The sequence below is a fragment of the Meriones unguiculatus genome, chromosome 8 (genome assembly GCF_030254825.1).
Source record: "Meriones unguiculatus strain TT.TT164.6M chromosome 8, Bangor_MerUng_6.1, whole genome shotgun sequence".
Taxonomy (NCBI): domain Eukaryota; kingdom Metazoa; phylum Chordata; class Mammalia; order Rodentia; family Muridae; genus Meriones; species Meriones unguiculatus.
The window spans coordinates 99,676,511-99,692,698 of NC_083356.1; the positions used below are offsets into that span (position 1 = coordinate 99,676,511).

General features: G+C 39.2%; 1 protein-coding gene across 26 annotated transcripts in view; it reads right to left on the minus strand.

Annotated features, from left to right (window-relative positions):
• Positions 1-16,188, minus strand: part of Baz2b (bromodomain adjacent to zinc finger domain 2B) — a 288,501-nt gene that overhangs the window by 38,626 nt on the left and 233,687 nt on the right. For all 26 annotated transcript variants that reach the window (XM_060390226.1, XM_060390227.1, XM_060390238.1 and 23 more), the window contains 3 exons: positions 7,030-7,240; positions 4,593-4,685; positions 4,441-4,502 (listed from right to left, as the gene is read on the minus strand). In XM_060390226.1, the coding sequence (XP_060246209.1) occupies positions 4,441-4,502; positions 4,593-4,685; positions 7,030-7,240 (366 nt within the window). The remainder of the gene's footprint in view (positions 1-4,440; positions 4,503-4,592; positions 4,686-7,029; positions 7,241-16,188) is intronic.

The window sequence follows — 16,188 nt, forward strand, 5'->3', positions numbered from 1 at the left end:
TAATTATCTAGATTTTTATTATTTATTTGTATTATTTAATTTAATTAGAAGTTCAGACCTGAAGAAACATTCTTTTGAGACAGGGTTTTTCTGTGTAGCCTTGGCTGGCCTCGAATTCAGAGACCTGCCTGCCTCTGCCTGGAATGCAAGTGCCAGCACCCCCCAACATGGAACAAACATGTGCCCCTGGTGAAATTTTTTGGTTGTCAAACAGAGATTTTTTTTTTTAATAGTGCCTTAAATCAGAACAGCATTGCACCGATCTCTCAACTGCAGATATGAGTAGACCCTCTTAGAATAATGTAATCTGGGCTTAAGAATATCCAGTTAAAAGCTTTATCCTAACTGCCCAGTATATATACTATGGATAGGTGGAGACAATATGACCAGTATGAAGACTAGCATCATTTATAAGTTTATAAACGTCCTATGATAGTATGTAGCCATGTATGGAGACGGTTACTTTACATACACTATCTTTTTTTGTCATCAAAGAGCCTTAGTGGTTGAAACTAGATTCCTTTTCAAAGTGAGAACACTGCATTCTCACACAGGCCATATCTCGCTATAATGCTAACAATCAGTCACCCCAATGACTGTCCCCAGCCTACTTCATCGTGATCTTGGGGAAAATGCTTTAAGGCCTCTTGCGGAGGGGGCACAGAGCCCCCACCTGGTCAGGTGCTTATGCACAAAGCCCTGGCTTCAGTGTCCAGCACCGGCGGGGCGGAGTGGAACTGCGGCTTGAAAATGTGCTCTTCTGTACACAGCACAGTCAGTGAGGTACTGACCCACAGCATCTGTGGCTCCCTGGGCTGTGCCTATGGCACTGGCCAGCAGTCAACCAGGCAAGGAAGCACAGGGCCCTACCGCTCCCTGCTGGACTACTGGCTACTGGGGGACTCTGGGAATGAGAAAGTCATTGTCACCAGCTGTGTTAATACTGAGGAATCCACCAATTTCCAATAGATAGTTCCAAACCCACAGTCACACAGCTAATGCTGGTTAAACTCAAACGAAAAGCAAAAACAAAAACAAAAACGCAAATAAACACAGAAGACAACAATGTGGGAAATGACTTGTAGGAAACAAAAGCAGGGTAATAGGGGTGGTGGGAGACTAGAAAGGGTGGGGGTTACTACAGGTAGAATGCATGCATAAAATTGCCAAAGAAAATATTCAATAAAAATTACATATAAAAAGTAGTAAGAAAAAAATATCCTGGTGTAATCTTCTTGTCAATTGCTATGTCAAAAATATCCAAAGAACGAGAAGAAGAAGACTCTATTTTGTTCTCAATTAACGCTGTCCTGAAATCACCATTTCAGGGCTAGATGGTGCACATCTGTAAACCGAACTACTCTAGTGACAGATGCAGGAGAATCACAAGTTAGAGGTCTTCCTGTGCAGCACAGAGACACCTAGACTCAAAAATAAATTGAAATTAGAGAAAAGAAAATGGTCATTACTTAACAAAAAAGTCTGAGTAGGCTAGTCTTGTGCCTGAATTAATGGTGTTGAAAGCTCTGCAGCCTAATGCTGATTCAATTAGCAATAAAGTATGTGAAGATTTAGGTTGTGGGCACCTGACTTTAAGATCACAAAGCTGAATTTAAAGTAGTACGATAATTTGATATGTCTTTGGTCAACATAAAATCAAAGAAGCCACAAAAAGTGTAACAAAAAGGCAGCACTGTGCTTTAAAATGAGGTACAGGCACACACACTGTTCTATAAAGATTTATATTACTTTAACAAATGCATCACCTAGCCTACTACAATGTCTGATAGTCACAAGAAACAAAGGAAGACATTTAAGTTTACAAATTGTGATTTTAAATTATGGTCAAAGGTATATTTTATATGCATTTCAAAAAGAGCATCTGTCGGGTGTGAAGGACTGCATAGTCCTTCTCTCATTTCATTAGCAGCCTCCCTTACCTTCCTTTATAAAGGAGCTGGAGCCCTAAGAGGCTGGGAACACCCTTAGCTTCACCAAATCTTTAAGCAGGAGAGCCCACACTTAACCCCAGGCTGCCTGACAAGGAGCTCTCCATTCTGAATTCCAGCTCCACAGCAATGCACTCTGGCCACATTTTGTTCGTTAGTTCTAGAAGGAGCAGAGATTTCTCTCCAATGGCAAAAAGCCACACAATGTAGTTAGCAGCTCACCTAGTAGCACAGTGATTCCATTTAACACTGACAATGACTGCTTACTCCTTACCATTCTGTTGTTTAGCGCTGGATGACGAGGTGGAGATGGGAATACCTCACACACCTCATCACTTAATATTTTGCCAATTTTTAAATTAGTTGATTTTACCAAAATTAGTTTTGAAAAGTAGCAGGGAAAAAGGAGTATAAACAGAAGAAAGGATTCTGGATATGGCAAATACTCTCTGGAAACCTTCAGAAGAAACGAGGACATACTGTCTTCTAGAACACCGAGATTTAATATTTTCCTAACAGGGCAGGTGCATTATTTACTTAATTTTAATTTTAATTAATTAATTAAATGCATTGTGTGTGCATTACTGGGGGGGCTCTACCACAGTGTACCATGGTGGTCAGGTGACAGTTTGTGAAGTTGGTTCTTTCCTTAAACTGTGTGGCTTCCAGGGATGAGGTTGTTCAGGCCAATGCAGCAAGCACTTCTACCTGCTGAGCCATCTTGCTGGCTCTGGTACTGCATGTTTTCAACAGATTTCCTCTATAGGAAATCTGAAGATCGTTTAGGGACCCAACTTGAAACTGAAATCTATCAAATCTATTAAAAATCTATTAAAACACTTACACATGTTACTTAGGTGTTTTAGATAAAAATTTCATTTCTCAAAAGAAAGGACTTCTTTTAAAAAGGTCTTAAGAAAAAGGAAGAGGGAAATTCTTGTACATTTTCCTCTAGGGCCTATGGCTTTTCCATCAAGAGGTTCTTGGCATGGTTTATAGGATTGGACTGGAGCTCCCACTTACTGAATGGGTCCAGTCAGATAGCTGGCATTACCACCAAGACAGCAGTGTCTCTGCTGCGCCACAGGGCACCTCTCACCGGGCTGGCTGATCTGCTACACTTTGTAAACTTGATACGGTATGCCCATCCTTTCTAAATAATCATCCTTAAATTAAAAGGTGTAGCTCTCACCAATAACAAGTTTCTGTTTGCATTGGGCAGAGGTTGCTACAGACAGGGAAGAACAGTGATGAAGCTGCGGAAAAAAGATGTAGTGCGCCCATCCCATCGATGTGACAATGACTTCACTCAAGGCTAAGAGACATCATGGAAGAGGGAGCAGAAACCTGTAAGAGCCAGAGCATAGGCACTGCTGCAGAAGAGCTTCTCTTGGAAATCAAAGGGGAGTTGCAAATGTGAACCCAGCAATATGGTTGCTTATAAGACCATACCAGCTGACATCCCCGCATGGGTGGGAAAGAGCTCACAGGACCTTACCTCTACCTAAGAGATGCAGCCAATGGCTTCAGAAAAAGAGACTCAATTTCTTCAAGGACAAGGCCCCTGACATGCTCCCATGCCCCAGAGAGGAGTTCTACACCCATGTACATATGAACGACACTAGTTGGACTCAGTAGGGTAGAAATCATATACATACACATTTGTATGTATATACACATATACATATATACGCACACACACATACATACATATATATATATATATATATACATATATGAATAAGACAAGTTGGGAGAAAAGCTATGTGAAAAAACATGGGAAGAGTTGGAGGGGAGAAGGGAGAGATGGGTTTAATGAAAATACATTGTACTCATGAATGCAATTCTACAAAGAAATTAAAGTTAAAAAATAAAAACAAAGGAATTAAGATGGCTCAGTTAGCAGTGCTGACTTTGTAAGTATGCGAACCTGAATTTCAATCACAGAACCCACATTTAAAAAAAAAAAGCCAGGGTGGAGACATGGCTAAGCAGTTAAGAACACTATCTGCTCTTGTACAAGAACTGGGTTCAGTTCCCAGTACCCACACGGTGGCTCAAAACCATCTGAACCAGTTCCAGAGCATCTAATGGCCTCGCCGCCTTTGGTACCAGGCACACACTGGCAGAAATATATACTTGCTGGCATATACCCATTCACATAAAATAAAAATCAAATCTTCCATGTATGTGGACCTGTCTGCATTGCACACGTGGCACACCTGGGTTGGCTACCCAGAGGCTATTTAAGCTGTGGGCCGGCTTTCCCCAGGGTCAGATGATTGTTCAAGGTTCCTGAATAAACTGCATTGAAAAAAAAAAAATCAAATCTTAAAAAAAATTAACAAGGAGAAAATTTAAGTAACAAAAGATGGCAACTTCGTAAGAAGAGACCTTCACACCCAACAGCAGCTACGCAGGAATCTGGGTGGGAACCACGCCCCTGTACACATGGATTCGCATGGAAGGCCGTCCCAGTGCATCAACATACCTGCTGCTTCATAATCTTCATCTGTTCTTTCTGCTTCCTCTTCTCTTCCGCAGCCATTATTGCTGAAAAGAGGAGACAAAGCACACGCGTCATCCCGGAAACACAGGAGGAAGGCCAGACTCTTAGGAATCCCCAGCGCTTAGGTCACCTACCTTGTTGTTTTTTAGCTTCTTTGGCAACCCGAGCCTGTTCCTGCTTTTGAAGTTTTCTCAAAAGCTTTATTTGTGCTGCTTGTCTGGCTATTTCTGGGGGGGGGGGAAATCAAAGGGTATTATTGACAACTTTATGTTTCTGCTGAATCTCAGAGATGTATTGTAAAACTGGTGCTACGCCACCATGAACGATGCAATACTTGAGAAAATTTGAGCAGATGCTTACATATCCGGTAGAATAGTTTGGTAGAAAATGGCATGATCATTCACCCACCTAGAATGGCCTACTAACCAAGGTAAGTGGATCTGGAAGCGTCTAATTTTAAGTAACAAACTACAGGGGTTAGTGGAAGATAAAACAAAAACTGATGCTAAAATATATTTCCATCTTGCAATGTTTAATATTTGGAAATCATAAGCATCACTAAAATGTTTTGAGTTATGTAAAAGATCTCTTATACTGTAAGTACCTTAGAAATAAATACCTCTAAATGGGCATTACAAAGAAAGCAACCACTGATAAAAAAATATGCTAGAAGAATATAATAATGCAAGATAAACACATTTAAATATTTTTTCCCTCAACATGGCTCAACTTGGTCTTAAGCTAAAAAGCATATATGTTGAGAAAACAGTTTTCTGAAGCTGGAGAGAAGACTCAGTGGTTAAGAGCACTGGTTGTTCTTCCAGATGACATGGGTTCAATTCCCAGCAGCCGCATGGCAGCTCACAACTCTCTAACTTTCATTCCAGGGAATCTGTCATGCAAACACAGACATACTGGCAGGCAAAACACCAGGCACATAAACAGTCTTGGAAAAAAAAAGTTACATAAATTGATCTTTCATTCTAAGTTAAATTCTTTCTCTAATAGAAGCATGGGTTTCATAAATTCTGATAATATCAAAATGAAACCAATAATTCTGTGCAAGAAATGGATGATAATAAAAACTTTAAAAATTACATGTCTGCCTTCATTTCAAAGGTAATGTACATAGTTTTGGAATTAGGTAACACAGTTCTTTCAGATATAAGTCATATCTTTGGCCAAAATATGCTAAAGCATTCTAGCAGGACTAAAATCTGAACATGCTGGACAGTAAGTACTCTTTCTTCTTAGGATTCATGGGGGAACCTGTCTCCATACTCCCAGGTCTGTGACCCAATGGAAGGTGCTGTTTTCTGCTGTATATAATGTAAGGTGTTAAAGTTGGCCAGGTAATAAGCTGATTTCATTTACATGCACTGAAATCTGTTATCATATACAAACTGTGTTAGACTTTAATCTTTATTCTCTGATAACTTAGAGTTCTGTCAGAAGAAAAAACAATTCTATGAACTTTTTTGTACATTATGATGTATTTACAATGAACAGAAATACATTTTGTATATTTTTCTAGGTTTTATTATTCAGAGATAATTCTTGTAATGACATAAATTCTGATAGACTTTTTTCTATCTATCTATCTATCTATCTATCTATCTATCTATCTATCTATCTATCTATCTATCTATCTCAGTGTTCTGTCTGCATGGACACTTGCACACAGGAAGAGGGCACCAGATCTTATCACAAATGGTTGTGAGCTACCATGTGGTTGCTGGGAATTGAACTCAGGACCTCTGAAGAATAGCCAGTGCTATTAACTTCTGAGCCATCTCTCCAGCCCTCTGGTAGACTTTTAAATATAATTTTAATTATTAAAAATTTAAGCCATCATTTATCTGTACATATATGCTTACAAGCTCAAGATACTTACATAAGATGAGAAGCTTAAGACAACCTAAAGGGGTTTCACCTTTATACAAAAATAACTCAGACTAACTTCTTCTTAGTCTTCCCTGTGTCACAGACTGAGCAGCCCATGATGATAATTTAAGTATAATTTTGAATTAAAAGTGCATTTCTAATCATTACAAGTAATTTGAGCTTAATAAGTACAAGCACACTCTCTGGTGCCCTTATCGCCCCTTCTAAAATACACGGACCATTTGAGGACTCTGAAAATGCATACACAGACTTCAGGAGAATTAAAACGTTGGAGTTATTTACCAGTAACTGGAGTTGTCTGACTGAAAACTTACCTCACAGATAGAAATAATTTGGAGTCATTCTCATGTAAACACCAAGGAATTGGGAGGTGTTAAGAGAAGAATTCTGAAAGGAAGGCTGCACAGCCTTGGAGCATGCGCCAAGCACTGCTGGCTGACGCCCTTTCTGGGGAAGTCTTAACAGCACAACCACACCCCCGGGACTGTAGTACCCAGGATTTGTAAGTAGCTGTGGGTATGCATTCAAAGACCTCCCGTTGCTAGTAACGCTCCTTACTTCCTCATTTGAGAGAAATTTCAATCACTTCCAAGTCAAAAGTACCAGAAGGTGACCACTGGATTTTGGTGTGATCGTCAGTGACAGGCTGCAGTGGATGCCTCTCACCTTGCGCCTGGAGTTTCCTTAGTAATTTTGCATCTGTGTTATCTAGGAATTCTGCACTGCCAACATTGGGAGGGCGACCCTTCCGGCGTTTCATCCTGGATTCCTCTCTTGCTCTCGGTCTATCTGGATTGGGAGGTCTTCCTCTTCGGCCATCCATTGCCCTGATACGAGGAATGACATCCTCTTCTTTCAAAAGACACCACTGCATTCCCTTTTGATGGATGAATTACAGAAATAAGTATTACAAACAAGATAAAAATGAAGGATCAACAGAATAGAAGGATCAACAGAATAGAGAATTCTAGTTAAGATCAGTTGTTTTTTAATTTATACACTGGCATAAAATTTAATTTTTTAAAAACTAAATTTAGGTTAGTAATTTTTTCATATTTTATACCATACCCTTATTATTGTTAATCAAATTTTTAGCATAATTAAACAAAGATTTGTATCCATACTTGTAAGCATACAAAGACATAACAAGCATTTCTGAATATAATTACCACAGTTGGTAGATCTTTGAAAGTATCGGTTGTATGGTGACTTCCCTATGGATTGTTGAGGTGACTAGTTCACCAAAAACATTTTGCTACCCAGGTAACAGACAAACCTTTCTCTTATAACTATTATAGCTAATACATGAGGGACAAAGTTAACACGTTAGTCTTCTGTAATCACTAATGAAGTAACAGTTGCCCTTGAGTGAGTAGCTTTTCATCAAAAAAGAGACAAGCCAGCAACACCAAGCTCCTGTCAGAGGTTCATGTCACCTTTAAAGCAATCCTGTTCCCACCCCCAGGCAAACTGGGATCTGATCAAGATTCTAGATCTAATCACCAAACGTTAAAAGTAAGACTGGATGAGTAGTATCTCTTTAAAATACAAATGAAGCCCAATCTGTAGGGAATTAACAAATGGTCTGGCCTCTTCAGCTAATAAATTATGACAAGTTTATCAAACAGTACTAGAAAATTAAGTAGACTTTAAAAGCTGTATCAATTTATCAGCCTTACTTGGCAATTGATTCAAACAGACAAACTACTGAGAAAATTTTAACAACTGAAAACTAGAACAAATATTGATATTTGAAAAACAAAGGAAAAAACCAACCATTTAAGTACAGTGACAAGTACATTTGTAACTAACGTTACAAATGTACTTGCTACAGGAGCAGAAAATGGCCACATATTCACAGTACAATCCCTGCTTTGCTCCAGGCACTCTGAAGTCATTTTTGCACTTTGATCTTCACAACATTTCCAACTCATACGGCTGTGTGTCTTGTTCTTCCGTGATCGCTCACAGAATGCAAGCCCAGCGAGGCTACAGGTGCCGAGAAAGCGAGGGAAATAATGTGACTCAATCTGAAAACAACCCCCGAAGTCTCACACCTTTATATGATATGCTCGTGACTGTGCATCTGAGTTACAAAGATATTCTATCTTTTCACATATATATCTATAGGATATATAAGGGACTGATCGCAACTTTTAGGACTTTATCAAGCCAAACACGTAATTAAAAAACTAGTGTATATATTGAAAATCTACTTGCTAAAAGCAGGGTATAACACTAGCTCTTCAGTGACTTGCATGCTAAAATAAATTTTAAATCCATTTTGATTAAAATAAAGTTAGCATAATCAACAACTGCGCTGACTATCTTTCGGGCTCATACCACAGAAAGCAACCAGAGCAGCTAGGATAGACTGAGCTGTGATCTCCTTCAAGGAAAGCTTTTTATTTCATTGGGTTTTCAACTCTTGGTTCTGATTTTAAAAATCAAACTAACGCATATCACACAGATCAAAAATAAACAAGTGGCATTTGTGACCAATGACAAGAAAGCACAGTAAGAATGTAAACTAATGTCCATACTCTTTTTAAAGTATCTTACTAATAGGAAAATCTGCTGTAACAGATTTTATTTTTTTTTAAAGCCAATATTTAAGGGTCTTATATATTATCTTTTCTTACTCAAATTTTTATTCAATCACTTTCACACACACTCAGGAAAATCTGCTTGAGTCAAAAAAAGAGGGTATAGCGCCTGAAACTTGGCAGATAGTGGTGACTTATGGTTTACATTTGTGCCCTTGGCGTTTGGAAATGAAATGTTTTTCAAGGGGACTGCATACCCTGGGTTAGATATAATGCCACTGAACTCCTGGATTTCAGAAAACAAGGTCTCCCAGGCTCCCCTAGTGTGGGTGACTCAGGGCTACATCATGAGCAGTGGTGAACTGAAGTAGGGCAGGAAGCTGCCTCAATGGACCGTGTGCACATTACGGGGCTCACAATCTGGGAATTCGGATTAGACCTAGAAAGGAAGGCAAAGGCTTAAGTCTTACAGGAGAAAGCACAAAGCTGAAGAGCACCTGAATATGAAAAGGGAAGCCAATCTGAGCAGAAAAAACCCTACTTAGGAAGTCAGGGTTGTGATCTCACATCTCAATCCTGCTTTGATACGGTGCCCTGATATCTTCTTCAGTTCCTGCTCCATGTTTTACTTTAAATAACCTGTAAACTGACTTATTTTGAAGGGAAAACCGTCAACAGTTAATGAGTCCAGGAGAATAACGGAAGCTGTACATTTGCCAAATTTCTCAGTGTTAGTGTCACACTGACTACAGTGTGGAGTTGCATTTCCATTCATTCCTCTAAGGACTCGTTTTCCAAGCTAACACTTGAGATATGAATGAGAGATTCTGGCTTTTCTGTTTATTTTTTTTCTTGAGACAGGGTCTCACTATATAGTCTTGCTTGGCCTAGATTACTGCTTTGTAGATCGTGCTGCCTTCAAATGCATCCAACTGTCTGTACTGGGTTAAAGGCATGCATCACCACACCTGGCATGGATGGGACCTTATTATCTTATGCCCCTGTCTCTTAGAAGTAAAATAACTGTGGTGTGTGGTTGGAATCTAGACTAAGGCATTTGTTGTGATAATTTTAGAACTCTTCATTAGTCATTTACTGAACATATTCATCCTTAAATACTTTTTAGTAAATTTAACAACAGGTTAAAAATAAATGTAAGCCAGGCGCAGTGACTCAAACCTGTAATCCCTGTACTTGGGGAGGCAGAGGCAGGTGGATCTCTGAGTTTGAGGCCAGCCTGGTCTGCAAAGCAAGTCCAGGACAGCCAAGGCTACACAGAGAAACCCTGTTTCCAAAAACCAAGAAAATAAAATTAAATTAAAATTAAAAACTTCTCCCTGAAAGTGTACTTTCAGAATCTCTTCCTTTTTAACAGCTTACACGAAATGTTCAGAATGTCATACCAAAAAGACAAAGGATCTTAGGATCTTTTTTTTTTAAGGTTTACTTATTTTATGTTTATGAATGTTTCCTGCCCCTATGCAAGTATGCTGGATACACGCCTGGTGCTCAAACAGGCCAGAAGGCGGTGCAGGATCCTGGAGCTTGGGTTATCTGTGATCCTGTGGCTCCCCGGGCACGTGACTAATCTGTGGCTGTCAGCTGCCATGTGGGTGCTGGGAACTGAGCCCGGGTCCTCTGCAAGAGCAGCCAGTGCTCTGACCTGCGGAGCCGTCTCTCTAATTCAGAAGAGGAGGGACAAGAAAGACCTGATGCATGCACTTCCATTTCAGGTGAGGGAACTAAGCGAGCCTTGGTGCTTCAACGTGGCATGGGATAATAACTGCATGGTTTAGACGTCCAAGAAAAGTCACAGGACACGCGCAAAGCACATATATCAAATACTTTTCAAAGGTTTTGACAACTTGTAGTTTAATGAAAGTGCTAAATTTAACATGAAGAAAAGTGGTGTTCAGTCAGCTTTTCCTATGGCTGGTGTCTAGTTTCCATTGCTTTCTGCTTCTAGAGCAGCTCAGAAAGCCTGGTGTCCCTCACATGAAGGACACTGGGCAGCCTTGGTCTCTCCTAGTTAGTTACACAGCTCATTAGTGACACACACTATTTTGAGTAGCATTTTAAGAGCTATAAAGGTCCAAAAATAGCTTTTTCTGGGAGAAGATGGGTGTCACCCATTACACAGAGTGCAGGCAGGTGTAGTGTGACACAGTTATCTCCACACAGTTGAGTATGCTGTCCCAGTGATCAAAACAGGTGACCCCCGACATCACAACTTCATGCGTGCCTTCTGGGCTCAGTTTAGGAGGGAAAAAAGGACGTGGAAAGAAGAAATGAGTTTAAAGTGACTCAGAATGACATTTAGTAGCTACACACTTGGACTTACTTATTTTTAGCCACTAAAATCCTACCTGGTAAATCAGTGACATAAATCCCCAGACTCCTCCCTTGTCCGTGCTGATCACTCATGTTCCCAGAGCCCATGTGTGTCCAGGCTAGCTTGCACAGGGGTGGCAGTTAACAGCAGAGCTGGATTAGAACTCTGGTTGTTGACTCCCAATCTTTTGTTCTTTACTTAATTTAAAATTATCGCCATCACTATCATTGTGACTAAGACCATGTGTTGCCCTAATTATTACAATGGCTCCTTTTTCTTTCACCAGAAAAGCCCTTTCCTGGCAGATTGCTATGAAATCCACCAGGTAATACACTTCTTTGTAATTCACATCTTAATGTGCTATTTTGTTTTTTTCTTCAAATTTAGACTTTTCAACTTCATTCCAAAGCAACAGGCATATTCACAATTTCCTTTGTGGAAAAAAAAATGTCTTTGGGGAAAATTGGGTAACACTGTTAGTCATAAATATTTATAAAGCAATTGAAAAAACTGGCTATTTTTTTGAAAGAAACACATTTTACTTTTCTTATGGCATTATGCCATTAAATAGAATCCTTCAAACCCAATCTCAGAAAGTTTCTAAATCATGTGTAACTACTCACTTCTGCTTTGTATACATCTTTCCCTATTTTGTCCTCCCTTTCTGAGGAACTCTTTATGTTTTTTGTTTTGTTTCTTCCTTACATTAAGTTAGAGTAGACATTTAACATCCTAAATGCCTCTGAACTTACTTGGTGAAAATATGGAATCTTTTAAAAAAGTTATTCTTAATTAAATACCTCATCTACTAAAATTCACACAACTGCTTTTCAGAGTGCGGATAGCTTAAAACACTCCTTGCCAAAGCTGTGACGTGCCACTAGGACGACTTCTGGTATTCCTAGAGGTCAACACGGACAGGAGAAAGGAACTCTTCCAAACGTACCAAAACCAAGTCAGCATAAACATTTTCTATTACTTTGGTAACTAAAACCAATGAAAGAAAATAAAAATGATGACAAACATAAGGACCAACAAGTTTCTTATGATGCAATGGAACAGAATTCTGTAGAGATAAATCTATTGGCATCCTTTCCAAGAAAGCAGCGAGAAGGCAGAACTGGCAGGCACAGGGTCGGAGGCAGCTGGCTGACAGGGCCTGCCTTCAGAAGTCAGTCATCCCTAAAATCATGGGGTTGACAGGAGCTGGTAAGAGCCTCTGAAACATCCCCAGCACAGCGCTAACCGGTCGCTGAGCCTACCGAGCTCTCCCCATATCTGCAAACTCAAACAAACATAATGAATAAAAGGAATAAAAGCTTGTGTGGTCTCCTTCCTTCCATAGCCTACTTCCCTAGAATTACCGGTGTCTGCTGTGGTTGTACGAAAGATACCCATTATGTTGTCGTTCTTCACTTGAACTCTGACATACCTTGTAATGTACACAATCATTATTTCCAACAAACGTTTGCTTTTTCAAATACATATTTAATTACTACCTTAAGTTCATGAATACTAAATAAAAATGGTTAACTTTTACAGAATGTTTTTGTTATTTCATTACTTTCTGGCAGAAACTATCTTTTAAGCTTTCTATGATACAGTTTTGAAATATTTTTCAATATAGAAATGCTTTAAATAAAATTAGAACTAACAATTGGTGTTTCCTGGGCATGTCATAAAAGAAAAGATAAAAATGCAATGTAAAAAATTCCCAAGGAAAGCTGTCAATGTGAGAGTAGGTAAAATGACAGTAAATTTGAACATAAAGCACTGATTTGCTCTTAAACACCAAATGCATATATCACAGGTGTAGCATCTAAAATCCTTGTATTCGATCTTTCTGCATTTGAAGAACAACAAATTCTTAGCTTTGTTGCATTATAAGGTAAAGACATATTATTTGGGGAAAAATATTTTCCACATTCTATATTTAATTTAAATGAATTTTAGAACACAGAAAAGCAACAACAACAAAAACCTTTAAAAATATGTTCTATCATGATGAATTAAAGGCATTATCAATTCTGATGTATTTTTATTTTCCCCATGTTTTGGATTTTTGTTGTTATTATTGTTTCAAGACACAGACCCAGCATGCGGAGAAGGATGTCCTCAAATCTGCAATTCCTCCCTCCTTTTTTATCCACTGCTGGGACTGCAGGCACACAGTGTCATACCATACTTCTTCTGGTATATGCATAAAGTTAGAAGTGTTATACACAAAGACAGCTACTATTGCTTGACAGGAATGCATTTGTGCCAAACAGTATCTTATATCCTCCAAGGAGTTAGCTAATCAGATTTCCTTCCTACTTTGTACTTGCTGGCTACTGTTAAACTGAAAAGTTTAGAAACCTGGGAAAGAAGTGTTGGTCCTGGTCAGACGCTGCCCAGTGTGAAAGCTTCATCACTAAGGGCACTGGTGATAATACCCCAGGGCATTCCTACTGCCATGCCATGGTGGCTGGGACCACAAATCCAAAAGCGATCTTCATGGCAAGAAAAAAATCGCCAAGAAGTCAGAGCTCACATTGTCTATGACTGTAACCATAGGAACACCCTGCCTTCCAGGGACTCAATGAGAAGCCCAGGACAAAACATGGCCAACAGGAAAGTCTACAGAGACCCAGCTCTGAAATGTAAGGCCAGATGGGAGCTGAGCTCAAGTTTGAGAAGTGGAGTAAGAAGCTTCTGGTTTAGATTTGTTTGTTTTCATCACTAAACAAACCAAGAATTTCTTCCACGCCAGTTACTCTAACTAAATGATCACCTCTGATAATTTTCACAGAAAATTCTTACATAATCATATAAATTAATCCAATTAAGCCTATGCTTAAACCTATAAATGACACAATATATTGGCTTTGCACCTATAAAAAATTTGACAGCATGAACATTTCTAATTCATTAAGTAAAACATTTTCTTGGATACTTTTAATCATAGCTCTCTGAAAGTAAATTAAAATGAATTTAACTTACTAATCTTTTCTGAACTAAAAAATGATATCAGAATTGTGTTATCTTCCCTGTGTGCTCTCTGAAATGTTGTGAGCTGAACATGATACAGCCTCAGTAACCCATCTAAGTTCTTAACTGGAATTGATTTCAACAAGACACTCTATATTTGGAAGAACATTGATTGTGTTTAATAAAAAGTGAATGAATATCAAAGAACATTCTGCTCTGTGTAATGAGGCTGTATAGATTAGGTCTAATTATTATTGATAAAATACCAAAAATCCTTCATGTATTGAATGGCAATTAGCTTTCCCCTCAGAGCAAAAATCTACTGAATTAAAAAAAAAAATAAAGATGATTCTGTTATAAATAAAAATCTGATACATAAACCACAGATTAAAAATAAAAAATTTCTAAAATGTTTGTGACTAAAAAACTAAACTAGTATTCAGGGAGTATATTTTAAAATACTGTGGCTCACTAAGATTTAAAAAAAAATGTGACAAACTAAGTTGAAATAGATTTTAATTTTAAAAAATAAGTTAAAAGCCAGGGATCATGGTACACGCCTTTAACCCCACCATTCCAGAGGCAGAAGCAGGTGGATCTCTATGAGTTTGAGGCCAGCCTGGTCTACAAAGCGAGTTCCAGCACAGCCAAAGCTACAGAGAGAAACCCTGTCTCAAACAAACAAAAAAATTCGAAAGCTGGACACACTTTTAATCCTAACATTTGGGAGACAGAGGCAGGAGGCCAGCCTGTCTACAGAGTGAGTTCCAAGACAGCCAAGGCTATACAGAGAAACCTTGTCTCAAAAATACACAGGTCAAAATAAGAAGCCCTGTAATATATTTCTTTTTTTTTTAAAGATTTGTTTTCTTTAGTGTATGAGTGTCCTATATGCATTTACTCCTGCATGACAGAAGAGAGCATCAGATCCCAGTATAGATGGTTACTGGCCACCATGTAGTTGCTGGGAATTGAACACAGGATGTCTGAAGAGCAGATAGTGCTCTTGACCACTGAGCCATCTCTCCAGCGCTGTAATATATTTCTATACAGAAATCAAACTATTTTTTTTTTTTTATTGTATAGTGAGCAGTAAAAAGACAGTTATGCTGAACACAGCACATTACTCTCAGGGACAATGGGAAGTGGGTAATGTGATATATGCAAAGAACACATTTCCAGAATCTTCAGCTCCAGAGAGCTTGCTCACTCATTCACTGGTTCATTGGTTGACTCACACACTCATTCACAGCTCTGACTTACTGAGGCAATGTTTAATCTGAGAAATCTAACTTCCTGCACTAAAGTCTAAGCCAAGATGGAAATGCCTGCCTTTTCACAAAGAAACTGTTAGTTCCAGAAAAGGGGTGGGGGTGGGGGGAAAGAAAGAAAAGAAAAGAAAAGAGAGTGAGTTGCAGGACATGCAGGACTACAAAGAGAAATCCTGTCTCCAGACTGGCTTTTCTGAAACTGTTTTACCTATCTGGGGTAAAACTTCATGCTAACAATGCAGATTTTTTTGTACTTTATAAGGTACAAAACTGATGATTCAATTAATAAGCAGGAATGACCTTACTTAAATATGAAAACATCACTATAGCAAAAGCTCTTTGTTGATGAAACTGTACTGAAGCCTCACTGAGGCCATCAGAGCGTTGTGTTAAGAAAGGTAACCCTCTAGAATGCAGAGGGCGTTACTTCATTTAGGTTACAGTACTACTTTTTTATTCAAAGACTTCTTTAAAAGGCAGATCCTGGCCCTTCCCCTGGGCTGGGCTGGGCTGCCTCCTCAGGCCTCAGTGGGAGAGGATGCACGTAGCCCTGCTGCAAGTTCAGGTGCTGGGGTAGGGTGGTACCCTTGGTGGCCTCCCGTTCTCTGAGAAGGGGGTGGGGGGACTGGCAAAGGAAGGGCTAAGGGTGAACTGGGAGGAGAGGAGGGAGGATGCTGGAATCAGGCAGATGCTGGGGTCCATCTCT